Genomic DNA, 27,599 nt, shown 5'->3' on the forward strand with positions numbered 1-27,599 from the left:
CTTGCTAGCTCTCAGACTTTATGGTCTCTCTTTTTGCTCAGACCTCTCCTTCCCACAGCTCAACAAACAAGAGCTTCAGTTTCCAGTTTTGTTTGCTCGGCTTAGCTCAGCCAGTTCTACCAGTTTCTGTTCCCGCTTCTTCCCCAGAATCTAAAGTGATAACACTTCTCATGTCTCATCCATGATTCTATTTAGGTATTGTTGATGGGGTCTAAAAAGGAGCATGTCCAGAAGGATGGAATTCAGGCAAAGTGAGTCCCAGGGAGACCTGTGTACTCTTCCTCTCAGCTCAAGACTCAACTGATGCTCATCTCACAAGAGCAGTTGCTCCTCAAGTCTGGGGTTCAGAGCAGTTTAGTTCACATACCATTTATTAAGCACCTAATGTGTGCCAGACACTATGCTTGGTGCTGGAAATACAGAGATGAAAATATAATTTCTGCCCTAGAAGGTCAGAGTCTGGCAGGGGACACAGGTGAGAAAGAGTTACAATACAAGGTGTTAAGTACTGAGATTGAGGTCAGCAGAATGTGCCACAGTTCAGGTTGGAGAGTGGGCAGAGTGATGGGTGGAGAGAGGAGGCTTCTCAGAAGAACTGATATGCACCAGAGTAAATTGAGGATGAATACGAGTTAGTCAAGTCTTTAATAAGAGCCATAGAGTGGACACAAATGGAAAAATGTGAACAATGGTCCATAATTCTAAAGAATGTTTTGAGTGTGTGGTATGATATATGCTATTACTAGAGGATGAAGTATAAGGCTGGGAGAAGCAGAAGAAGCTACGGATAACACAGGGAATCATCCCCTATCTCATCACATCCTTGGGGATCCTACCACTTTCCAACCCAGAAGCCAGGGGAGGAATTCCCAATATCGTTTTAAGTCCTTAGGGAGAAGACACAGTGTTTGTGTTATTTGGGAAATAAGCATTTCCTCTGAATGCCATGCAGGAGAAAGTTGGATGATGACTATGGCCTTCCACAGCTGGTCAAACTCCATCCTTTCTCTCATTCCTACTGTATTGCCCAGACTTTTGCAGCTGCCTGGCTTGAGGTGGTTGACAGATGAAGGCAGAAAAGTTCCCAATCACCCCTTGTTGAATGAAAGGTCAGCCTCTCTTTCAGATTCATCAGGCACGGGGTCTGGGAAATTTCCATTGATTTGCAAATCTCCCTTGGGTCTTGCAGGAATTATCTTCTCTCCTTCTCTCTCTCTTACAGTTTTATCTCCTCACCATTTGGGTCTCTTTTCCCTAGCAGGCACTGCTGCTAGCTAGGCTCCTGATGTCTGGATCAGTTAATCTTCATTTGGGGGCATCTCTATTGAAAACTGAAGTTGTGTGTGAAGGATCCTACCCTTCAACAGAAAGACTGCTTAGAAACCAATGACTTCTTCAGCATTATCCTTCCCTGCACTAAGGCTAATGCCAGGAGCCACAGAGGATGTGGTCTAAAACAGGAAAACTCCCAGTTTGTGCTTAAAATTCATCAGCAGAAAAGTGAAGACTTGGCTTTAAATGGATCATTTTTCAACCATTAAAGACAAAAGGAACCATAAGTAAGTAAGTACATTAAGTCTTTTCATAGATAGATGAATGGTTTAACCCCTCCATATTCACCCTTTGCTTTCCAGCCCCTTGTTATTCTTGTAGTGACATACCTTGGAGCATTGTGAGATCATTGCCCTTCGCTTGAAGTGTGCCTGTTCAAGCCTAAGGCGGTGATCGCATTGCAGAAGACACTCTTTCTACAGGGAGGGAAAGGTGGGCCCTGATCCCTGACCTGACCATGGCCATAAAAAGGAGCAGTATGATGTAGCCTCCTTAGGATCAGAAAGCCCCTTTGTTGACAAGGCAGAAGAACAGCATCTGAGAAATTCTACCTGGGAGGAAAGCACAGAGAAGAAGCAGATTATCCAACTGCTACCTGTTCTCCCAAGTGCTTTGCCCATCCTCAGGAACTCCAAGGATTCTAGGCTATTGTCAGCCTCACAGTACAGGGAATGGGAAGGACTCCAGGATGGAGCAAGACATTGAGTCATAAAAAGGGAAAGAGAATTCTTGTAGGGTGATCTCCACCCTCATGGAAACATCAAGGTCATTCAGAGGTAGGTAGGAGGAATGCCTTCCATATCTGGGGTTGGGACTCATCTTCCTCTCACTTAATATGTAGTTAGGTTAGGTTCAGTTCAATAGAAGTATTTCACAGAGAGGCAGAAAGAGTCCCCTTTGAGGTGACCAGTACCATCCCATTCCACTCCACACCTTATATTCTGTGCTTCGGCTCAAATGTACTATGTTCACATGCTGCTCCTTTCCATTAAAAACCCTCTCTTCTCTCCTATCAAATCCATACTAATTTTTTATTATCTATTTTAGGCATCAGCTTCCGCCTGAATACTTCTCGTCTCTCTAAGTCTGTTTGGTTCCCTTTCTGTGTGCTCCCTTAGACCCCATGCTTACGTGTGACATTCCACCTGTGACACATGTTAACTTTTCTGTCAGTCTCATTAGGCAGTGAGCTACACGAAGATAGTGACAATGTCTCCTTTATCTCTGAATCACCAAAAATAGCACGTGATACATAGTCAACACAGAGCAAAAGTTGAATTATTTTACTGATAGTAAAGCAATTTCCATAAAAGCTAGAGGGAGATGAGGCTCTGAATTGGAATACCTAGGGAGAAAGACCAGAGAATTGCTTTATCCTTGACAAAAGGTACAAAAATTTTCCTACTCAGGTGAGATTCACAGGTGAGAAATTGTTAAGAGCCTAATGTTTGCTAGGAACAAAGACTGCTGTGGTGTCCTAGAGAACAACAGGGCTGACAAGGAACCGAGGCCTTAAGGTCAGTTCTCATGCTTTGTGTGGCTGAAGGGGATCAGTATTCTCACATCTGAGGCATTTTTTAACAAAGTTTCAGAATATCATGTGTTTGATTCTTGTGGTGGTGGTCTTCAGAACTGGAAGGACTTGGATCAAATGGTAAGGACTTAATTTCTGTTTTTATTACTAATTACAGCCAGGAACTCATAATTGTGTCTCTGGCAAGTCATCTAATAGAACCCAAGTTTGTGAAAGGGCCTTGGATTGGTATCACGGATTGAAAAAGATTGAGACACTCATCTTAATATTACCCAGAATACTTAGCTTGAAGGTGACATTAAATAAATAGATGTGGATACCTGATTGATTGAATCAATGTAACTTATCCCTATTATCCCTTTTAAATATGGCATAACTTGGTTTAGACAGGCAAGCACTTTGTGACAAGCTGAGTTCAGTTAGACTCTTAGGTTGCTGGGGAATTCTCCATGAAAAGGGTAATTTCATATAATAGGTGCACTAATGGCCTAGATTCTTATGACTCATTCTACAGCAGAGCAGTTGAAGGACAAACAGGAGCTGGATTCACTGATAGTCTTCCAAGGGAAATGGCAGGCCAAGTCTAGAGTCTGGTGCCCTAACTTACAGTCCAGGGCTGTCTCTACCACGTCATTTGTCAGCTAGGTGATGCAAACTCTTTTAAACTTTTTGCACTATTGTTTCACTTGCTCCTTCTAGCATTTTACAGTGGAGGAGCACAGAGAGGTTAAGCAACTTTTCTAAGGCTACTTGGCTAGTAAGTGGAGTTGCTGGGATTCAAAGCTAGGCAGTCTGGCTCAGGTTCTGATCCTGGTTAAACGGGTATCATATTCTTCACAAAATCATTTTTCGGACATTTCTGCCCAACTCAGATGCTCAATGATACAGTTATTATAATAATGAGGTATTGCAAGTTAAAATGTGAGAATAGGAGATGTGAAGATGGAGGCTCCTGGCATCTTCATACCTAAGTTTTAGCTACCCTTTATGGAAAATCTTCCCCAGCTCTAAAATCAGTTAGATGGGGACATCAGGTCCTTCAGATATTAATCGGTTGTGTGATTGGAAAAAGGGAGTATGTGTGTCATATAATGGTAAAATAATTTTCAGGATTGTTCTGGAGAAGACCTGTCCTCACCAGGATCATGTTCATGTTGTTGTACAGGTGGGAAAGATAATGGCTCCTGCTGGGAACCAGAGCAGTGGTGTGACTGAGTTCATCCTGGCAGGTTTCCCGAATCTCAACAGCACAAAAGCAGAATTATTTTCTGTCTTCCTCCTTGTCTATCTGCTGACTCTAACAGGCAATGTGTTGATTGTCGGGGTGGTAGGAGCTGATACTCGCCTGCAGACTCCCATGTATTTCTTTCTGGGTAATCTGTCCTGCTTAGAGATCCTGCTCACTTCTGTCATCATTCCCAAGATTCTGAGCAATTTCCTCTCAAGGCAACACACTATTTCTTTTGCTGCGTGCATTACCCAATTCTATTTCTACTTCTTTCTTGGGGCCTCTGAGTTCCTGCTGTTGGCTGTCATGTCTGTGGATCGCTACCTGGCCATCTGTCATCCCCTGCAGTACCCCTTGCTCATGAATGGTACTGTGTGCTTTCAGGTGGCCTTGGCCTGCTGGATGGGGGGACTCCTCCCTGTTCTTGGCCCCACAGTGGTTGTGGCCTTGCTTCCCTTCTGTGAACAGGATGCTGTGGTGCAGCACTTCTTTTGTGATAGTGGCCCACTGCTCCGCCTGGCATGCACCAACACCAAGAAGCTGGAGGAAACTGACTTTGTCCTTGCCTCTCTTGTCATTGTATCCTCACTGATGATTACTGCTGTGTCCTATAGCCACATAGTCCTGGCTGTCCTGCGCATCCCGTCTGCTTCAGGTTGTCAGAAGGCCTTCTCTACCTGTACCTCCCACTTGATGGTGGTGACTCTCTTCTATGGAAGTGCCATTTTTCTCTATGTGAGGCCATCACAGAGTGGCTCTGTGGGTACTAACTGGGCGGTGACAGTGGTAACAACATTTGTGACACCACTGCTGAATCCATTCATCTATGCCTTGCGCAATGAGCAAGTCAAGGAAGCTTTGAAAGATGTGTTTAGGAAAGTGGTAGCAGGCTTTTGGGGGGATCTTTTACTTGCTAAGAATTTCAGTAAGGAAACAGTGGGGTGAAAGTGAGGGAATGTAATAACTAGTCTTAAGTCCAAGTTTTCTCCATTGTCATTTTCTTTCCTATCATCATCACGGACATCATCAAATGACTGAGTTCTGGAACCACTAAAGAGCTCCAAAGTTATCAAGTGTATCTTTCTTCCCTTTCAGACAAAATTCTTTGATTCTATCTCATACATAAATCCATATTATTATTGATATGTCGTAATCAATACCATCATTACATCTTAAGACCTTCCAACCTGTGAGATCTTAACCTAAGGGTCTACGGTCACCAGGGAGTCTAAGGGTGGGCTCAGAAAATTTATAAACCCCAATAGTATGTAAATTTTATGTATTTGAGCCTATATGCATTTGTTTAGGAAGATAATTCATAGCTTCAGTCCAATTCTTAGAGGGATCTATGTGCGACTTTTGCCAAAAGTTAAAAACTGGTTAAAGTTTTCAGTTCAGCCTTCCAACTGTTTATGAAAATCAAGAATTTTAAGAAAAATTTACTTATAATCATAAAAATAAAATAGATTATCTGGATACTTTTGTATACACTTTCCCCCCAAAATGCATTTACTGTTAGATGGAAAAGAGGTAAAGCAAATTTAACAAGCGATTTATTCACTTCTCCACAGCAATCCCAGGTGCCTTTGAAAAAGCAGATCAATGAGACATTTCATGTATAATAGCATTTAATGTGTTTTTCTAATTTGCACTTTATTACAAAGATGAATTAAAGACATTTCTACTTGTTTTGTCACTGGGTTGTGTTCCTTTCATTTGTTCATCTTTTTACATTCTTTTATCTGTTGTCTTCAATCTTCTTTTATTTTTAGTAAAATTGGGATTAGGATGAGGACCTGTAATATCAAAGAGCTAAGAATGCCAACTATTATTGTACCTATCAAGAACCAGAGTTTGTGGTAGATTTTTATCTACCTCATTCGATATTTGAAAGGGAATGGGGATTCCTACTTGTGGTGCCCTTGGAAATCTTGGACAAGTATTCATTCATTTATTCATTTATTTATTCATTTATTCAACAAAGCTCTGTTAAGCATCTTTGTTGGATACTGTAATATATTAATGCATGCTCAGATGAACAGGAAGTGTTTCTCAAGCAGCTTTGATTTTAGAGAGGAAGACAGAGACAAACAATAATTCAGAGGAATGGGGATGATAAGGGGGTTTATAAAATGACATTGGAGATCACATAAAAATTGATTTATCTTTTCCGGTATTTTCTTGTTAGAGAAGTTTTCAGAGGCTATCACTCATTGAACAAGAATTAATTCCATGTTGGAATATGTTTGTATACATAGAGACAAGGTTAAAAAAATTAAATATCAAGATATGGACAGCACATCAACCTCAAAATAGTCCTGCGAAATTGACAAACTGAACATAAAGCTTCAGTGGGCATTGGAAATAGTAATGCTTTAATCCAGTTCTATTAGTATTACACACAAACACACACTAAATATTTCTTTCCTGAAAGATTTCTGAGTGAGAACTATAGGAATGAAAAGAATGATTGGTGATTAGAGGGGGAAAAGAACTCTTCTGGAGTGATCTAGAAGTGTTGCCCAGAAAGCAGATGAAGTATTGCCTTAAATACTACCCAATTTCATGGAGCATAAAAACCTGAAGGCAATCCCAGACACTGGCCAAAAAGAGGAATTCATGTAACAGTTTATAGCATTTCTGGAAGGAATCATCCCCATATTTTGGCAATAAAGCATGTTAAACCATCTGTTTTCAACATTATTTTATTAATTACTTATTGTGGGAAATTACTTTGGACTCAGTTTAATTCAATAAAAATTTATTGAAGACCATGTTCTGGGAAGAAAGTTGGTGTTGAGAGGTACAAATACATAGTCCCGGCAATTAAGGAGCTCCCAGACCTTTGGGTGAGATATATCTCACTGTGGGTCAAAATGTAATAAGACCCTTTTATTTGTAAAATTTAAAAGTGTGTCTAACAAGATGATGTTTTACTAATAAAGCATAAGAGCAAATATTAGGTAATTGAAAGTGATTAGGAGTAGAAATATCACAATAAAAATTGTACCAGGCAGTAATCTGTGATTTTACTTTTTCAATCTTATTTTAAAATTCCTGTTCCATAAGGAATTTTTTACTCTTCATCTTAATCTCAGCAGCACTTGGCACAACTGATCTCAGCCTCTAATTTGAAATAGTCTTTTTGTGTGGCTTCCCTGGAGCCACACTTGCCTGCTTTTCTTGCTACATTTCCAATTGCCATTTTTTTTGTTTTGCAGGTGTATCTTCTTCAATAAAGCCATTAAATACTAGCCAAGATGTCAAGAAAATAAAGGCTAGTCCCAGAGATCACAAATTAAGAGGAAGCTGAAAATAAAAATGTATTTCAAACACCTAGAACAGAGCCTGGTACATAGAAGGTGCCCAAGAATTCATTTGTTGAATGAATGAAAGACTGATGAGCAGATGATAGCCACTGCCCTGATAGATATTGCTAAACTCAAGTAACCAGCAGCTTGAATGTAGTAATCATTCTCACATTAGACCTACTCTGGTGACTATTTGAAATGGAACCTCCCACATACAGCGAGAACTCTTGGAGGGCTATTGTCAGTGAAAGGAGGCTAGAAAAAATTTCCCTTGCAGAAAAGGAAGACAATTAACAAGTTTTTTCCACACAAGACAAAAGTCTTCTTTGAGAATTCTTTATTGAAGCTCTAACTTCATACACAAAATTGCGTCATCTGGGAAACCCCAAGCTAATATATTAATATAAACATTGTCCCCAGTAGATAATACCCATAGGCAGAATGAATACAAAATGCTCATTCAAGAGGGTCTCACCCTCAACAAAGATAGCACAAGACTCCCTTAGATATAGCCTTCTTGAACATAAGCTCATAATCCTTAAAATAAAAACACACACAAGGAACTTTTCAAAATTAAAAACTTTTGTGCTTCAAAGCATACTACCAAGAAAGTGAAGAAGACATGCCACAAAAAGACAGGAAATATTTGCGAACCATAGATCTGATAAGGGACTTGTATCTAGAATATATAAGAACACCTATGTTTCAATAATACAAAGAAAATAACCCAATTAAAAAATTGGCAAAGGATCTGAATACACATTTCTCCAAAGAAGTTATACAAACGGTCAACAAGCACAAGAAGCTCAACATCATTAGTCATCAGGGAAATCAAATCAAACCACAATGAGATACCACTTCACACCCACCAGGAGGACTATGATGGAAAAGACAGACAATAACAAGTATTGATGCAGATATGAAGAAATTGGAAGCGTCATACATTGCTAGTGAGAATGCGAAATGATGCAGCTACTTGAGAAAACAATCTGGCAGTTCCTCAAAAGTTTAAACATAGAGTTACCATATACCCATTAATTCCACGCCTAGGTATATACCCAAGAGAAATGAAAACTTTAGCATCCAGACAAAATCTTGTACATGATGTTCAGAGCAGCATTATAATTCCAAAAATTGGAAACAACTCAGGGCTGGCCTGGTGGCGTAGAGGTTAAGTTTGCCCTGTCCACTTTGGCTTCCTGGGGTTCGCAGGTTTGGATCCCGGGCACAGACCTATGCCCCGATCATCAAGCCATGCTGTGGCAGGCGTCCCACATGTAAAGTAGAGGGAGGTGGGCACGGATGTTAGCCCAAGGCCAATCTTCCTCAGCAAAAAGAGGAGGATTGGCCACAGATGTTAGCTCAGGGCTAATCTTCCTCACACACACACACACACACAAAAAGTGGAAACAACTCAAATGCCCACCAACTGATGAATGGATAAATAAAATGCGGCATATCCGTGCAAGAGAATATTATTTGGCAATAAAGAGCAATAAAGTACTGATACATGCCACAACATGGATGCACCTTAAAAACATAAAGCCAAATGAAAGAAGCAGTCATAAAAGATCATACATTGTATGATTCCACTTATATGAAACATCCAGAATAGGCAAATCTATATATAGAGAAAGTAGATTAGTGGTTTCCCAGGGCTGCAGGAGAGGGTTGGGAGGAAATGAGGAGTGACTTTTAATGAGGTACAGAGTTTCTTTTTTGGAGTGATAAAAATGTTCTAAAATTGATTGTGGTGATGCTGGTAGGACTATGCAAATATACTAAAACCATTTAAATGTACACTTTAAATGGGTGAATTATATCAGTAAAGCTGTTATATTACAAAACACACAGGCAATCAGAACTTTAAGAACAGGAGTCAGCAGACAAACAATAAGAAGCAGACTTAGACCTTTAAGAACGTCAGATAATATAACAATTAGATATAGACTGTAAATTAAGAATGTTAGAAATATAAGATCAACAGCATGATGAAATAAAAATAGAGATAGATTTCAAATAAAACGATAAAAAGTCTAAGATGAAAAATATTATCATTGAAATTAAAGACTCAATATCTTGCACAGAAGTTTAGAGGGGCAAAGAGATGTTTCGTAAACTATGATAGATCTTAAGGAAATACACAAAATGCAGCATAGAAAGAAAAAGACATAGGAAACATTTAAAAGAGGCTACAAGATTCTCCAATACAAGTTTCATAAGGAGAAACTAGAAAAGAGGGTAGATTAAGTGGTGACTTCATACTGTGTCGATTTGTCTAAGCTGGAACTACATTTTCCAGAATTTTGTTTTCTGTATGGATCTAAATTTTCTCTATAGACATGGAGAAATTCATAGTGAGATTTGGAAGGTGAAAACGTCTCACATGGCAGCCACTGCGTCCTGAAGTTTGGCATAGGATACCAGCCTCTGTTGCAGCTTGTATTTTTGATACTGGTCTGCTCGCTCACTTGTTGGCATGGGGCTTCAGTTGGGCTCACAACTCCTCTGGCACCCATGGATGTGCTCCTTCAGCTCCTCTAACTCCTGGGCCAAGTGCATGGGCAGTTCCACGATGAAGGGTGCCAGCTTCTCCTGCAGGTCTCCCACATCAACAAGGTTGGAGACAGTGAGAGAGAGAGAGAGATGCAGATTCCAGTTTGCTTTTTGATTCCAGTTTCTCTTCGTGGATTTCATGGTTTCAGTTTGCACTTGCTCTTCTCACTTCATGTCCACCTGTCCTTCTCAACTGCTCACGCTGCTGAGCTATAGAGACTTCAGGCCCAACACTAGTCATAGAGGCAAGAACCTTACATAGACTTCCTTACCGGTTCCCACAATCATGTAAGGGCCAATTTCTATAATGAATCTCTTATTCTTCATCACTTATAGTGGTTCCACTTTGACTGAATCCTAAATGATATACTTTCTCTTGCAATAATAAGCTGCACCATTTCCCCTCTTTCCCCATTATTTTGCAAACCCCTTGAAGACAGGGACTGGGTCTTCCCTTTGTGTGTTTCCATATCTTCCAGAAGAGTACCTGGTAATTTGGAGCATAGCAACAGTCTCACCACATTGTTTTTTGAAGGGACAAATGACATAAGGGATGAAAAAGTGTCAAATAGCCATGGTCCCTGGTGATTTGCTGGGAACACTTTTGCATGATTCAAGGGGGGTCATGTTGATAATAGTGGAGAGTAGTAGAGACCCACATTGGCATAGAAGTGCCATAGTTATTACTCAGGAGGTGAGGAAGGCACAGTCTAACAGCTCTAGCTGAGACAGTACGGGTCCTGACTCTACTGACCGACCTCCTTAGTGGGCTTGGAGCAGATAAGTCCCATAGCTAGTCACAGTCAAGTCCCTCTTTAAAGACCCTTACACTAGGAAAACTATGACTTTGTGAAACTTTGCATATGGATGTCTCCCTTGGGTTCCCTTTTTTTCTGCATGCAGATATCTGAAACGTTTCAAGATCTGACAATGCAGAAAAGTATAAGGACTCTGGCAAACGGTAAGGTTTTCCAGGGCCCAGATCTTCTCTATGACCCCTGCCATTCCCCTGTCAATGAGGATGAACTGGTGGTTCTCAGCCACAAGAACCAACAGAATTACATGTCAGAAGTGTTAGCAGTAAAACAAACTGTGAGCTCAGACTCATAGCTGTGGAGCTGGTGCTGCTCCTCTCAAGTAGAGCCCAGAGGGTCAAGTCCCAACTCCTGCCACTCCAGAGAAGCAGTGCCTGCTGCATCTTCAGCCTGATGCCCTTTTTCTGGTTCCCAATGGACACGATTTTCTTAAAGGTCAAAAGATCTTGCTTGGGTTTTGAAACCCCACCTAAGATCCTCTTAAACCTATTTATGCTTTTTAGAACTAGTTTTCCTTCTTTCACCTCCCTCCTCAGGCCATGAGCTATTCATTTTTAATTTGCTCCTTTGTGCCTTTGCTCAAATGCTGCTGAGTTCCCTCTGTCTTGATTGTAGAGCCCAGCAGGTATTTCAACCTCTTACCATGGGGGTAGAAGGAGTAATGGCGCCACTTTCATCTGTGCTGATCATAAAAGCCCTTAGGAGTCAGAACGTACTAGGCTAAGGGGCATACTGTTGGTAACCCAATGCCCCTTTGCCCAGGTTTCAGGGCAGGGAAAGAAAGGACCCACTAAATAATCCTGGCGCTACCCTAAGACCTCCGGACCAGACACGTGTACTATTCAGGTCTTCCCCTTCACAGCCAAACCCTTAAAAGAATTATTTACCAATGTGTCCACAACTTCCCTTCATTCTTCAACTGGTCCAGTGCTGTCATCTTCCCTAAACTTTCTGCTTTAAATGCTGGTGAAGACATCAACAGCCCCTGAGTAACAGATCAGCCATCAGAGCAAGTGATGGCCATGAGGCTTCCTTTGCTGGTTCCTTCCCTCATTGCTATTCCCTTCTCAACTTTTTAAACACTGGGGATCACCAGTTTAAATTCTTTCTCTATGAATACTCTTCCCTGTGGGTTCTTACCCAAACCAGTGTTAGCCACCACTCTGTGTTTTTTATTCTTAAAATTATTTCTTTAGTTTGGATCTTTCTCCTGAACCCCAGGTCTTTATATCCAGCTTCCTCCTGCGCATCTCCACCAGTAGTTGTTCAGCAAACACATCAAAGATCAGGCTACATATATCACCTTTCTGACGGGGCAACCAACCTGGAAGTCAAGGCATAATAGCTGATTCTACCCTCTCTCTTCCCTCCCTCCAATCACCAATCACAAAACTCTTGATTCTTGCCTGGCCAAGTAACTTTTTCAAGAGAAGAACCTCGGAAAGGATAAATATGATCGGATCAGACAGAAAGCCGATCGAAGATCCCCGTGTACAAGCAGTCCAGGAAGGTAAGCAAGTTTGAAGGCCTGTCATTCCAGCACTTCGTAAGTCTGGGCAACTTCTACAAACCGGAGTCAACCACACTCTAAGCTTTCAGTTAGACACCTCAGCTACAGCCCTCTGGTTTTCCAGGTGAGCAATCAAAGAACACTAAAGGGGCTAGTGGATTCTTGCCAGAAACGGCAAGACGACCGGCACTGTTATATTGCGTTTTGGAGAATTAACTACTCGAAATAATTCACTCGCGCTCCCTTTGGACGGAATGGACGTCTGCGCCCTTTAAGCCTAGGGTTCCCGGGGCCGCAGTTTGTCGTGGAAGGCTGCCACCGCACTTGCGACTGTGCGGTAGACGGTCTCGGGAACCAAAAGTGCAACCGCGCGCTGCTAACCCGGCCGGGGCTCTGCGACCGGGGCTAGATTCCACACCCCGGCGGGTCAGCACAGCGGACCAGGGCCTCAGGAAGAGGGTTCTGTCCCCGCATCGCGACCGCAACACACCTCCAGGTACCACTCTTTTCATGTGAAATGCTCTAGTGATAAGTGCACTGGTTTTTTCCGCCCCAAGTGCCGGGGTAAGAGCTGCCCGAAGAAGCTATTCCTGACAAAAGAGCCTGTAGGAGCTGAACTAGGGCCCCTCCGTCTCCAAGGAATCCTTTGGTCCACGGTAGCATCTTCGTTGTCCCTGAATCGGTCAACAGAAGCGGCCAACTTGCTCACAAGCTGATTCAGAGACAGGTGGATGTTGAACGGGACTTCAGCCTCGGGGGGACCAAGGCTCGGCAGTGTTGGTTTCATTTGGCTGTGAATGAGGAAAGGAAAAAAAAAGCAGGGCTCGTCCGGGGTTTGAACCCGGGACCTCTCGCACCCAAAGCGAGAATCATACCACTAGACCAACGAGCCGCCTCTGGCAACAAACTTTCCTCTTTAAGAATATTCATTCATCCAGTTAGCTGTATCACAATACTTGAGGACCATTTTTGATCTCTCTCTAAGCCCAGCGATTTTCTCCAGACCCCAAGAGCATCAGCATGAGGATTCGGAGGAACCTGAACCATAGAGCTCCAGAGATAGGAATGTTCTGTAAGGGACTCAGGCTGAGCTGCGAGTCTGTCTTGGACTCTCCTAAGAGAATCTAGGTAGTTACAGGGATGGGACCAGAACCATCGCAAACAGCCTGGGGTTAGAGGACCAAGGAAAAATAAGAACCATCGATTTCACCAAGAGGCAAAGGTTACCCCCCAGCACCGGCAGCGAAGAAACTCGATACTACGCCCACAGAGGTCGAATCCTAGAACCATTGCCTTAGCCCCCTTGGGTACAGTGTTTCACACCTTGCAAATATGCTTTTGCTATTTTCTTCCAGCTTTATTTAATGAAGTTTGTACTATACGTCTAGATTTAAGGCACCCTTCTAGGGCGCGCAGAAGGTGGCACCCGGGAAGAGTTGCCTGCTTCCAATACCCTCTTCTATAGAAGCCTGCACCCACCCGCTTCTCTATCACCCAGAAAGTGGCAGATGGAATGGGAAGGGACAGCGTTGTCCTTACCCTGCAATCCCTTCTGCTTGGGGATCGAAGCCCTTGGGCTCTAGCTTGTCTGCCTTGGTCCCACCGTCCACCCTGTAACGAGCACGCTCCTGGCACAGGGGAGAAACTCGGCAAATAGCTGTTGAATGAATGGCTCAATCTCCTGGACTAGGCGCCAGACTCCTGGGGGGGCTGAGACCAGAGAAGAGAAAAGAGAAGAGGAGCGCTCCCTTCCCAACCCTCCTATGCGTCGCCACTTTCTGTTTATTCTGGACTTCATGGTGGGCATTTAGAAGAGCCCGGAGGCCCAGGGAGAAGGAGCTGCCTCTCGGACTCCAAGTTGTTAGCAAAGAGCGTTGAAAGACCGAGGAAAGGGTTGCTCTAGCCGGCTTCCGCTTCAGGAAACCTGGAGGAACCTCAGGCCCAGACTGACTGTGACGGAGACCGACTCCGCGGAAAGGCCAGGAGGAGGCCTGGATGCCTTCACGCCCTCACTGCCTCGGCTCCCAAATACTGAGGGTCCGAGGGGTACGTCCTGTGCTTGGAGAAAGCCGCTTCCCTTTAAAAAACAAAACAAAAAGCAACCCCAACTTAGTCTATGAGAGTTGGAGCTGTTACTTTTTTATGCGTCCAAATAGATTGGAGACAATGACGCTGATGTCTCGCATCCTTCTCTTCTGTAAGGCACCTGCACCCCACCCCATCCCACTTTACCCCAGGTGTTGCCCTAACTCGGTGACTTGTCAGGCCTGAGGGTGAGGAGCATGCACTTGGGGAGCTACCCTTCCAGTGACTCATATCCAGTTTGGGCCTGGTCAAAACACCTTTATTTCTCATGTGTAAAAAGGTATTTCCTTCAAAATAAATTCCTTTTAACTTGAAATTATTTGTTAAATTTTGTTTAGATTTAAAGGCCATTTGGCTGAAGTGAAACTGAAGGGATTCGGCTTTCACCCTCCTCTTGCGAACAGTAGGGTGGCTCTATAGCTCAGGGGTTAGAGCACTGGTCTTGTAAACCAGGGGTCGCGAGTTCAAATCTCGCTGGAGCCTAGCCGAATGCTACTCTTTTCCCCTAGGTTACGAAAAGAATGGCGTTTTCCATTTTTGTCCACTGTTGAAACAGACGTTGAAGAAAGGAAGCACTGTGTGATCTTTGAGGGAAAATCAGACCCTGGACATTTGGGACGAAAGATTCTAGAATCGGACCTCCTAATGATCCCGAGAAAAGAGCTAGGTGTTTGTACCCTTCAGTAAAGAGAGGAGAAACTGGATTACTCAGGTGTCTGCGAGAAAACTCCCCGAATTGGTAGAGTCCACACGCACCTCTGTGATTGCGGCAGAGAGCAAATTTGCCTTGGCCCACTGATAGCCATGACCCTCCTGTGGCCGCTGGACCGTGAAGCCAAGCGCACTGCCCGGCTTGCAGCTTGCCTGTCCACAGTTTTTCCTGCGTGCCTGGAACGAGAACTGGTTCGCAGAGTTCTCTGGGGCAGCCCAGCCCAGAAGCTACCCAGACACACTCCAATCCAGGCTTCTGCTCTGCTTCCAATCTCACTTCTTGGACTCAGACTCCGCGTCCTACAAGTCCAGGCCACTCCCGAGATTTGGTTTACCATAGACTCGACTCTCTGGAGACTTCTTGACCTTCAATCTGAGTTGGAACCTCGAATGCAATGAAGCCAGGCCTCTAACTAGCTGTTACTATTTATACAAAAATCTACACTAAGTGCAGTATGTTGCACCCTTCGATAGCTCAGTTGGTAGAGCGGAGGACTGTAGAGGCACCTAATTACTGTCATCCTTAGGTCGCTGGTTCGATTCCGGCTCGAAGGAAGTGCGCGAGCTTTTGCTAAAAAGTCCCCTTACTCAACTTCCTGAAGGTTTTATCCTCCTAACCCAACGACTGTGAAACATTTATTTTAATTTTATTTTCAGGCAACAAGAGAACAGCTTTTTGCCCACCATGAAACATAATTTTACGTCTCTTCTTTGTGATCATGCAGTAGATGTGGTTCGATTTACTCAGGAGATGTGAATTAATGGCTTTTATTTTAGATTTGAATCTGTTATCTCCTAATCTTTAAGACCAGCTAGAGTTGACTGAATATTGAATAATATCCCTCAACCCCACCTTCCCTACACTTTTTCATCACTTTGAATAATTTATACTAGGCAATTCAGGCTTTAAGGAGAAATACTGTAGAAAGGCTGGTCCTTCAAAAGGATGTAAACAAACAATACAGAGAATAAACAATGCAAAAGGCTAAATATGCACATGGAGATTTTCCTTCACTAATAAGAAAGAAATACTTAATAATTAAAACAAGGAGATATTATTTCACCACCAAATTAGAAAATGTTGATTAATATTTAATACTGACAAGGATGCAGTGACAAGGACATTCTTGTAGAATGTGACTACTTTCTGGAAGACAGATGGGCATTATAAATCAGGAACCTTAGAAAACATTGTGTTTAATCAAATTATTCTATTTCTACTTCTAGAAATTTATCATTCACATATGAAAAAAGGAAAGATGCCAAAATATGTTTATCTGTGGGGGATTTGTATTCTTTACACTTTTATGTATGTTTTTCAAAGTATGCCACGTGTGTACATTACGTTTTTTTTTAAATGCTTTAATAATACAAAATGAAGTTTAAAAATACCCTGTGCCACTATGGAAGACAGTTTGCCAGTTTCTTATAAAACTAAATACACTTACCACATAATTCAGGAATAATGTTCCTAGGTACTTACCCAAATGAGTTGAAAACTTATGTCCACACAAAAACCTGCCCATGAATGTTTATAGCAGCTTTATTTATAATTGCCAAAAGTTGGAAGCAATAAAGATGTCCTTCAATAGGTGAATAGATAAGTAAACTGTGGTATATCCATAGAATGCAATATTATTCAGCACCAAGAAGAAATGAGATATAAGCCGTGAAATGATATGGAAGAACTTTAAATGCATATTACTAAGTGAAAGAAGCCAATATGAAAAGGCTACACACTGTATGATTCCAAATAAGAGACGTTCTGGAAAAGGCAAAACTATGGAGACAGTAGAAAGCTCAGAGGTTGCTAGGGGTTAGAGGGGAGGGGGGGGATGCACTAGCAGAGCACGGAGGATTTTTAGGCAGGGAAACCATTCTGTATGATACTGTAATGGTGGATACAAGTCATTACACATTTGTCAAAACCCATAGAATGTACAACACAAAGAGTAAACCCTAATGTAAACCATGGACTTTAGTTGATAATGATGTATCAACGTTGGTTCATTCACGGTGACAAATGTATCACACTAGCACAGGATATTGATGGTAGGGAGGCTGTGGGGACTGGGAGGAGGAGAGAGGGTATGTAGGAACTCTCTGCATGTATTTTCCACTCAATTTTGCTGTAAACCTAAAACTGCTTTTCTTAATCAGTTCAGGCTGCTAGAACAAAAATACCAAAGACTGGGTGGCTTAAGCCAAACATTTATTGCTCCCCGTTCTGGACATGGGAAGTTCAAGATTAAGGTACCAGCAGACGCAGTGTCTGATGAGGGCCTGCTCTGCTTGTAGACTGCTGCGTTCTCTCTGTATCCTCACATGGTCAAGAGAGAAATCATCTCTCTCATGCCTCTTCTTATAAGGGCAGTAACCCCATTTATGAGGGCTCCACCCTCATGACCTAATTACCTCCCGAGGGTCTCACCTCCAAATACTATCACTGTGGGGGTTAGGGCTTCAACATATGACTCTTAGGGGGAGGGGGACACATAAAAATTCAGTCCACAGCACTGCTCTAAAAAAATAGTCTATTAATTAAACACACACACACACACACACACACACACACACACACACAATGCTTTAGTAATTCACAGTTTAGTTGAAGGAACAAAATAGATAAAGCTGTGTCGATATATTGATACTGCTAGTAAACATTTAAAAACAATATGGGAGCACATTCAGGACAAAGAAAAGGCGCCATCAGAATGGAGAGGAAGGACAGACTGGAGAGAGCTTAAGAAAGTTGAGTTTTGAGCTAGAATTTGACGGAAATATTGATTAAGTGAGTGAGGGAGCTTTTAGGTATGTATGTGTAGTGGAGTGATAAAAAAAGTTATCAAGAGTGGCAGGTGTGTCAGGAGGGGTGGCAGAAAGAGTGTCAGAGCAGAGTGGGGGAGGAGGTGTGGCAGGAGTGAAGGGTGTGGCTGGAGGAGTGCCAGAGGATATCTAGAGGAATAAGAGGAGGGGTGACAAGGGGACTGAGGGAAGGATGGGATTCAGGAACAGTTTGGCGGCAGCAGAGGTGATGTGGGCAGAAAAAGGGAAGGGGGTGGTGAGTGGCATGAGGCAATGGCGACAGAAGCAAGCATTTTTCCATCAACTAGGAGATGGAATTGACTGGAACTAAGGGCTAGTGAGAGTGCTACAGACAAAAGAGGCAAAGGAGTAAAACAATACAAATGAAAACGTCCCAAGGTGGAGCGCTAGAGAACCTGGGGCGTGCTAGTGTCATTGGTGAATGTGGAGAATGCTGGAGAAGGGTCTCATTGGGGAGGAGCTGAGTGGGAGAGGGGAGGGAAGGGGTTTTGGGCTATCTCTTTTTTGAATGAAGATGATGGCCTAACAGAGACATTCTCTAGGCAGCTGAAAATGTACAGCTAGAGAGATCAGGTTTCTGGGAGTCATTAGAGGGAGATGAAAAGAAATATAAAAATTAAACGAGTCTCAGGATAATGCACAGAATCAAATCTCAGGAAGAAGGAAAAGCAAACACTGAAGAAGACAGAACGATTGCCCTGTGAAGAAAAGAAAGACAGTGATGTGGGTATTATACAAAGAGGAAATTTTATAGAAATATAAAGATATACCACAAGTATAGAGTTCCCCCCCCCAACACACACACACACAAGGCACTGGGGGAAAGCAAGCCCGATTTCTCAATTTCTGAGAAAAGTATGGCCTCTTGTGTGAAGACCTCAGGGGACCAAGCTATTTCTTGGTGAGAAGTGGGTGAAAAGGAAGGGAAGTGGTCTGGAGGAGTCATCAAAGTGAAGTGGGAGGGGGCCTGGGAGAACACGGAAGGAGATTTTGAATGAGGAGGGGGAAAGACATAAAAAGGAAGGCAGAATCAAAAAGTGGCACGAAAAAATCCGAGACCCTGGTTCTTGAACAGAGTCCTAGTTCTCTGCTCTGTTTCTCTCATTCATTTTTCATGACACTGCAGGGAAATTCTCTACCTCCTTGAGGGAGCTGCCTGGCCAAATCTATGAGTACCACAGTAGGTAACAGGGCCTGTAAGGGCTGATGGCCATGGGGCAGTTTCTGGGAAGCCTTCCTGACTGGATCATGCCTAAACCAGGTCATGAGAATGATTCAGTGTGAGCGTGAGTTTTAGAAGAGGAGGACCGAAAGCATTCCCCGTTACGGGCACACAAAAGCTGTGCAAATGCTTGGACATAAGAAAAGTCGGGTGCAAATAGCAAGCCTGGGCAGAGGGTGCCAGGAGATGAGGGGCACTTGGAGCAGGAAACTGAGGTGGTTTGCTTTGCAAATAGAATAGAAACCTCAGAAGTGATACGCGGTGATCGGAAAGAATTCAGATGTTCTGTACACACACAGACTTAGAACTCTTCTTCTAAAGAGGACTGTGGTACACCAGATTTGAAGCTGGACGAAAACACACCGTTGGCAGTGATGGGATTCGAACCCACGCCCCCGAAGAGACTGGAGCCTAAATCCAGCGCCTTAGACCGCTCGGCCACACTACCACACGTAAGCACCTCTTTTCTCATCTCTGTTTACCCCAGCGCACTGGCTCAAAATTCTGAATTTGCTTTACCGTTAGTGGGGTTCCCCGTAGCGTTTTCATTCATTTTTAGGGATCTGAACAAAACCGGGGAGAGGAGGAATCACCGCATTCTCACACGCCTGGGAAGTGAGCTACAAGGTAGTCAACGATTATTAGCGTGAACGTCCTTGGAAAACTTCTACCTTCTCTTTAATCTAGGCAATAAGATGCAGAAAGAAAAAAAAAAAATCCCACTGGCGACTTGTCGCAGGTGCTTAGAGAAGACTGAACAAGGAGCTCCTTGCTGGGGTGGTTGGTCTGTGGCTGTGAATCTCACTCACAGTGCGAATGGGGTCGGAGTTCACATCCAGTAGGAAGCGCCCTTTCCTTCACAGACCTGGCAAACCTGCCACCGTGTCCCAAGGAAACTCTTCGGTCGCCTCCTCCTCCAGGGTCAGTCAGAATGGAGAGGTAGGGTCTAATTGCCAGCCTCCTTGGTCAGTAACTACCGCACTGCTGTAGCCCCTGAACCCTATATGGGGACCAAAGGGACTCCGGAGGGAGGTTGCATTCCAAGAGCACCCCCAGCCCAGAAAGGGTGGGTCCCGGCGCCGCTAGCTCCGTACCGTTTCTTTCGAAAGGAGTCGAGGGAAAGCTAGGAAAAAGTTTCAGAAGCGGTACCTGCGGTCTCCCGCACCCGAAGGGGGGTCTCGTGCTTGTCAGTGAACTCTACTGCGCTCATAGCCCTGGGTTATGTATTTATATCCTTTCGATTGGCCATATCTGGGTCCCTGGATCCAGAAACTCTCCTAGGAGTCTAATTAAAGCGTTCTAACTTCAAGTGCCCCCTCCTTCTCCCTGCCTCGATCACGCCAAAAAACACACCCCCTCTTGCCCACCTTGTCCAAGCCCATCCAAGGTCTTTCCCCAGGCCCCGGGGGCCTCAGCGGCCCGGGTGCGGGTGCGTAGAGAGACGAAGTTGTTCTTCACTGTATCTTCACGCGGCGAAGGTCCCGCTACTTTCCCTTCGTCGCTGCCAGGGCTGGGGGCAACGAACAGAGAATTAGTTTTAGAAAAGCTGCTTGGAAACAGGGCTCAGGGAACACCGGGTGAACGTAGAACTGAGGCAGGGAAGCAAGGGCAGGAGAAGACTGGGGTCGGCGAAGCGAGGGGCCCAGAGAGTCCGAGGCCGGAGGCGGGATCTTCTCGGGCGCCCTACCGGCACCCCACCCCGCCAGTCCCGGCCGCCCGCTGGGCCGGGTCCCCCTTACCCCCAACGCCCCGCCGACACCTTGTTGTGAGCCTCTTGGTCTCTCCTTTTCGCCCTCTCCTCTCCTCCCTCTAGTCCCAGTTCACGTGCAATCTGAGCTCCCCGGGCGGAGCTGGGTGTCCACTCGTTGGCTTCAACCAAGTTCTCTTTCTCTCCAGAAGCTACCGGAGTCAGGAGCGAGGCGCACGCGGAGGTGGCCGGCAGCGAAGGCCAGTGGGCACCACCGAGTCTAGCGAAACGGTCCAAAGTGTGGCTGCTATGCCCTACATCACTGGAGGCGGAAGGATTCAAACATCTGTCGCCAGCCCCTGGGACTGAAGTGGATGACTTCTAAGAAATTTCATTTTGTATTTTCAAGCTTTTTGAGAATCCTCAGAAAAAAACCGAGTGTGAGCTTACTGCCTTCAGCACTGCACCCGAGTCTTTGCCACAGTCCACAGCAGGGGAGAGACTGATGTTAATCTCAAATTGGAGAGAACCTAGAAATCACGTGCAGCAACCTTGTGTGAGATAAGGAAGCATCAGTTTGAAAGAGAAGCTTGGGGCTTTTTATCACTTGAAAGGGGAGGGGATGGAGGGGAGAGAACAAACATTCAGAAGATCTAGTGAGCTATTATGCCTACTACTGAGCCAGACAAGAGGCTCATGGTCTGTTGACAGGTCAGGGGAAGTCACCTACTGAGGGTTTTGAGGCGATCTCCAAATGAGATTATACAGTCACATTTATGTCTCTGTGTGTTAGGGATCATTTGGTAAACATACACACTTAAATAAACCGCAGTTTCTGTAACTATGTTTTGACTTCTTTTTAAAAAATATGGTGATTCTCATAAGATAGAAGTGACCTGAGCCCTTCTTGATCTTTTTTAGTGCTCGATTAGGCAATAAAAGCGGCCAGTCAACGGGAAATAACCCAGTCACTACAGAAGAGCTCCCTTGATCCTGGGATACCGCAGGTTCAGGTTCCCCAAATAGACAGACTTGAAAGCACTTTGTTATCAGGAGAGAGAGTACCACACTCTCATGTCCCTAAGTAAGTGAAGTTCCTTTACTAACTAACCAGTGTGCATGGCTTCTCCTATTCGAAATCACCGGGTGTTTCCTGAGCACTCATTGCCTGCCTTAAATTCACTGGATCCTTCAATGGAAGGAGGAGCCTTGGTCTATTCCCCCCAAGAAGTGGATCCCATGTTGGACCGCGCGGTTCCAACAAGAAGTGCTTAGGCACCCACAAGCCAGGTGTCTCAGGTTTCATAGTGGAATGCCAACTTTGCTGCACACTTAATTGTCCGGTATCTGAAGCAAATAGATAACCATCCCTTTGGGAAAATGCCTGATACAGGTAAATGCAATGTGTTTGTCTGGCACACGGCTATTCTTCAGTCTTCAGTGCAGAATTTTAGTATTCTAGGCTTTAGCATTCTGCAATATTACCGGAGAGTTTAACCTTGAATTTCCTGCTATCCATATCTTGTTAATAGCCCAGATGATGAAAATGTATATACAAGCAAGAAATTTACTTCAAGGCCTTGATACTCAAAGTGCGGTCCAGGGACTAGCAGCATCAACATTTCCTGGTAACTTATTAGAAATGCAGAATCTCAGGCCTATTGAATCAGAGTCTTAACAAGCTCCCTACAGGTTAGAGAATTTTGAGAAGTACTCTATGTTCCAATCTATGTGTCAACTGTTCTGTGTTCAATTTAGCACATTTGAAAGTTTCCGCCAGAATCTTTCTGGATCAGCAGAAGACTTGGACTACATTGCCATGTAAAGCTCTGTCCCTAGCTCCAGTAGAGAGCCATCGAAGTATTGGCCTGAGGCCCCCTTCTGCATAATCTTGTTGAAAATTAAGTATTGGTAAATAATATATTCCGTTTGATGGATGTATCCGATAGTCCTTTCAGCATTTATGGAGCCCCTACTTAAATATTTAGGCTTTATATGTTCTCATATGTTTATCACATTGATCATCACAGCATTGCAAAGTACTGTGACGCCCTTATACTTACAAGTTTTCTAAAATAAATGTTCAAAGAAAAAAGGTGGGAGGGAAATCTCTTTCCTTATTTTCAACAGGGAGAACTAAGCCTCTTATTTTTAATTTGTCCTTACAATGTTCACTGGACTTTATGGAAGAGGTGGGACAAAAGGGACTTCATGAAACAGTCTCACCAGGTTGCTTGTCTCTGCAAGCTTTGGGTGAAAAGAAATGCAACCCTGAACTAGGTCACGGCCAGTAGGAATGGAAAAGGGAAGGATATGAGACATTCTTTATTTCTGTTCATCCTGCTGGTATCAACATCCTCGTTCACCACCCCGACTCATTCCCCACAAAATATTATAATAGTCTGGCTGTTTTGGGCTTAAGAAGATCAAATCTGATGCACAATTGAATTTCTCATTTGATTTCCCTACTACCTTTCCCAGCCCCTGACTCCAATTCCACAGAGTGCCAAGTGTTCAAATCTTGATCAACTTCTCAGTGAATTCACAAGAGTGTTTATAATGGATTTGGGCACTTGCAGTTAGGCTAGTGGGGAGTATCTGCCAGGAGGCCTTTTGGGATTGGGAAATTGGATCTTCCTTTGGCTCTTCAAGGTAGCACACAACCCATTTCACGTCCATGAGATAAATCGGTGCTCACCATTTGGTCAGATTTGGGGAGGTGTGGGAAACAAACAATGTTATTATCCCTGCTCATTGAGAGCTTGCAGTTGAATAAAAGAAAGTATCTTCTTCTCCTTTTGTAATACATACAATATAAACCTAGAAGAATGAATACACACACACACACTATGGTTAGGTGGCAACACAAGCAGTAAACGTGGCAAATGTTAATAAATAGGGATTTTAGCCAAGGGATATGCAGGTATTATTGTATTGTTGTTTCAACTTTTCTCTAGTGAAAGGCTGAATACACAAATGGACGATGGCCAGACCATAAATAACAATAGAACTCTGGCCTGCAACCTGCAGCAACCAGCTCAGGAAATCAACCTGTTATCTGTAGTAACCAGCTCAAGAAGCAAGCCTACTATCTCCAAGTCAGACTTACAGGAACTCAGATCACCATCTCTAGTAATAACCCCTGTAACAATCAGTCCCAGATGGCTGGGACTTGGTTAGTAACCGAGCTTTCCTAATATTTGTTCCCCCTTCCAACTTAGGACCAACTAGAGAAAGCCAAATATGCACCCCTAACCAACCACATGGGGTGCCCAGCTCCTGGTTAGCCTGCCTACAGCTACCCCAGGCCAACAGCCTCCAATCAGGGCACACCCGAAGCCTTCTCCTTTTTTCACTCTAAAGCTTTCCCACTCTTCTGTCTGCCTTTGAGTCTCTGAACTCAAACGATGATGGCTGACTCCTTTGCTACATCCACCTCTGAAGAAATAGCCCTTGCCTGTTCTCATTTAGTTGGCCTTCATTTATTTCCACACTAGGATTGAAATTTTACAAAATAAAAAGTTGAGGGAAAATGGAAGAAATGCGGACAAATGAACAAAAAAGCAATTAAAAATACTCCTGAGATTCCTATTACAGGTCAAGTTGTTCCAGAGAAGAACAGGATGGACGAGAGCACTCTGGATCAGAGCACTCTGGAACTTGCCCACTTTTGATGTTGCTCTCTGGGTCTAATGAACTAGTGGGAAGGCTCTTGGAACCTCCAGGAGTCAGACAGGCCAACCCCGTGAGCCATGGGCAGTGAGTGGCTGGAAGAATGAGAGAGATTACGGGAGGTCCTGGCACAACCTTCAGGGGTAGGAGATAGGCTGAATGCAGATAGGGTCTATTGGTCAAAGGTTTATATGTCCTGTTAGAGGAGTGAGGACCCTGACCCCTGAAGCCAACATTTGTCTAGGAGAGACAAAATCAGGCCTATGGCTGTTGCCCTTGCTCCCCTTCTTGGAATGCTCCTTTGAATGTTTTAAATTCCTTTTAGATGCATTACAAGCAGTCTATCGTTAAAGAGAAGAAATCAGCCCATATAGGGAATAGAAGTGAGCTTGCTGAATTGCGACAGGATGAGAATGAGGGAACAGATTCCAGGAAAAGGTAAGAGGAGCCAAGAATTCAACCAGAGAATAACAAATCAAGAGAGGAAGAGAAACAGCAAGTGAGGAGGGGATGAAAAAGCTTTTGGAGGGATAGTTTTGCATGTTTATCAATTTGCCTAAGGCCAGACTCTCTGAAAACAATAATAATAATAAAGATGATAACAACAATGCTGCTAATAACTAACCCTCATTTCCAAAACAAGGACACTTCACTCTGCAAGGTTAAAGAACCAACCCAGGTGTTTTCTAACCACGACACTACATACTCAGTGTCTACACACAACAACATAACACATCACCTAGGATTCAAAGTTGTTTTGATTTGATTTTTCTGTCCAGAAAAAAAAGTCAGGCACCCTGCCATTTCCTTAAGAATTCTGATGCCTGTCTTTCGGTCCAAAGAGATTGCCATGCTGATCACATTGTAGGTTTCTTCCACTGAAATGCCTTGTGTAGGCAAATGGGGTACAGAGACCGGATTGCTGACTCTTGGAGGCAGAGCAGTCAGTTAACACAGTCTTGTAGTTCTATTGGAGGCATGAAGGAGACTGTCTGGGGTAGAATGACTGAAGGTTGAACACCATGGGAGTATTGGAAGGAGCCGCTCTTGTCAAGCTACAGGAGATCCTACTACCTTCTTTGCCATGGACGGTTGTACATGTTCATCTCATCTTAGCACAACATTGTGAGGCGTCTCCATTACTCATCCCTGAAACAAGAATATTTGCCATAATTTTTTTACTTTATCTATCTAAACAGAGATTTCTCTTTAATAATTTGTAAAGTCAGTGGCACCATGTTTTTACAGTCACACAATGAAAATGAAAGGACTTGAGTCATAAGCTTACAGATTATTTTACAGACTTTATGATCTTGGACAAATGAAAACATTAAAAAAATAGTGGGTACAAGAGCAGGCCTGTGGTCAGAGGGTCTAAGCAGAATTGGCTCACTTCTTGGGGTTGGGTGAATCAGTGTTTTTTCCCAATGTTCTCATCTATGGCTGTATTTGCAGTAAGAAATAGGTACAAGATTATTCTTAGTTAAATAAATTGTTAGTTCCTGCTTACTAGCTTATATAAACAAGGTTTCTAAAAAGTGAAAACACAACGCTTTAAAAAAATTGTGTTATCATCACACCAAAGACGTCTGTAAATCTGTATATATCCTTAAGGAAGGATTAAACTCTTCCTCTCCACCACCCGTTTTCCCTGCTTGCTCCCACCCCTGGACCTTTGAGAGAGACGCATTAACTCCAAAAAAGCGAACTTAAGGCTTTGGGGCTCTGGATTCAGCAAGAACAAAACCGTGGTAAATCTCTTCTCACCTTCTTCCCCAGAGTTTACCACCGTATTAAGGGAAAGGAGTGCACTGTAATCTCCCTGCCCATCAGACACCCTTTATATGCGCCTCATTTCTCAAGAGGGTCTCCTGTTGTACCCAAATATCTGGAATTCTTATATCTGCACCCTTTCTGGGCACCAGAGGCCATGTCTCAGCAGAGCATCAAGATGAGGGACGAGAAGACAGTTTGGTAGTGGGTCTGCTCAAAACGCAGTCTTTTGGAAGGGTTGACAGGATCTGAAACGGTTTCAATTTTGTAGGAGAGCATCCAGGATTTTTGCTCGTGTCAAAATTCTGTTTAATAATTCGGGATGCTGGGTTTACTGTACGGATCTGTAAGGTGAGAAGTAGAGCAACATCTTATAAGCGAGGGCTCCATAGCTCAGGGGTTAGAGCACTGGTCTTGTAAACCAGGGGTCGCGAGTTCAAATCTCGCTGGGGCCTTTCACGCCTTTTTTTTTTTTTTTCCTCCTTCCAGACGCCTCACGATATAGACGGGCGTGGCCAGACGAGCGTGCCAACTCCGCTGTGCTCGACAGATCTCCCTTATCCTCCATACCACCGAAGAAGCCGTTCAGGTAACGCAGATAGACTTTCTCTGCTACTCTCCGGGTCTGGATCAACCATAGCAGCTGATAAATGACTCTTGCGGCGTGAGGCTTACGCTTGTTGGGCAAACAAGCACACGCATTCCTGCCAATAGAAGGCACTCGGATACACAGTTTTTCAGGAAACGCCTAGTGACGTGGGTGAGCCTTGAGGCAAAATTAAAAACAACTGGAAGCGTGGCTCGTTGGTCTAGGGGTATGATTCTCGCTTAGGGTGCGAGAGGTCCCGGGTTCAAATCCCGGACGAGCCCGCTCTTTGCTTCTAAGAACTTGTTTACAATATTTCTGTTCACTGCGTTTTGTTTTCTGTACTCTGCTTTGAAAAGTTGCAAGGAAAGCCTCATTAAAGATGTGAAATAGCAAAGTAGAGACAGCCCTAAGGAAGTTATCTTTGAATTCTTGCTGACCAAGTCTTTCCCCACTCCCCGGGGCGGGCCAGGCAGGTGGGAGAGCAGCCAGTTCTCTTGTCCTCTCGGCGCATCTGTTGTGAAATGAAGATGGTAACATGTTCCCTTCACCTGCCACATCCAGGGATCCCATTCAGTCAAATAAAACAGCGTATAGGAAATTGCTTGGAAACTTTAAATAGTGGTAAATATAAGGAGCTGTTTTCTTTCCTCAGAAGGAACTGGGAGCTGATACACACTAACAGTATCACCATTTCATAACTGTGTGATGCGTTATCCTTGAAGAGTTTTTACTAGTTATCAGAAGGAAC

General features: G+C 43.8%; 1 protein-coding gene and 6 non-coding genes across 7 annotated transcripts; 5 read left to right on the top strand and 2 right to left on the bottom strand.

Annotated features, from left to right (window-relative positions):
• The first annotated feature begins 4,043 nt into the window (after positions 1-4,043).
• Positions 4,044-5,039, top strand: LOC131405523 (olfactory receptor 6S1). The gene has a single exon (XM_058540504.1). The coding sequence runs from the start codon at positions 4,044-4,046 to the stop codon at positions 5,037-5,039; it is 996 nt and encodes a 331-aa protein (XP_058396487.1).
• Positions 5,040-13,106: 8,067 nt separating this feature from the next.
• TRNAP-UGG (transfer RNA proline (anticodon UGG)) lies at positions 13,107-13,178 on the bottom strand. The gene has a single exon. It is a non-coding gene; the product is annotated as a tRNA-Pro (tRNA).
• A 1,603-nt stretch (positions 13,179-14,781) lies between these two features.
• TRNAT-UGU (transfer RNA threonine (anticodon UGU)) lies at positions 14,782-14,854 on the top strand. The gene has a single exon. It is a non-coding gene; the product is annotated as a tRNA-Thr (tRNA).
• A 692-nt stretch (positions 14,855-15,546) lies between these two features.
• Positions 15,547-15,637, top strand: TRNAY-GUA (transfer RNA tyrosine (anticodon GUA)). The gene is given in 2 exon segments: positions 15,547-15,583; positions 15,602-15,637. It is a non-coding gene; the product is annotated as a tRNA-Tyr (tRNA).
• Positions 15,638-19,496: 3,859 nt separating this feature from the next.
• TRNAL-UAG (transfer RNA leucine (anticodon UAG)) lies at positions 19,497-19,578 on the bottom strand. Its single transcript has one exon. It is a non-coding gene; the product is annotated as a tRNA-Leu (tRNA).
• A 7,066-nt stretch (positions 19,579-26,644) lies between these two features.
• On the top strand, positions 26,645-26,717 carry TRNAT-UGU (transfer RNA threonine (anticodon UGU)). Its single transcript has one exon. It is a non-coding gene; the product is annotated as a tRNA-Thr (tRNA).
• Positions 26,718-27,060: 343 nt separating this feature from the next.
• Positions 27,061-27,132, top strand: TRNAP-AGG (transfer RNA proline (anticodon AGG)). The gene has a single exon. It is a non-coding gene; the product is annotated as a tRNA-Pro (tRNA).
• Positions 27,133-27,599: the final 467 nt, after the last annotated feature.

This window comes from Diceros bicornis, chromosome 5, assembly GCF_020826845.1.
Source record: "Diceros bicornis minor isolate mBicDic1 chromosome 5, mDicBic1.mat.cur, whole genome shotgun sequence".
NCBI lineage: Eukaryota > Metazoa > Chordata > Mammalia > Perissodactyla > Rhinocerotidae > Diceros > Diceros bicornis.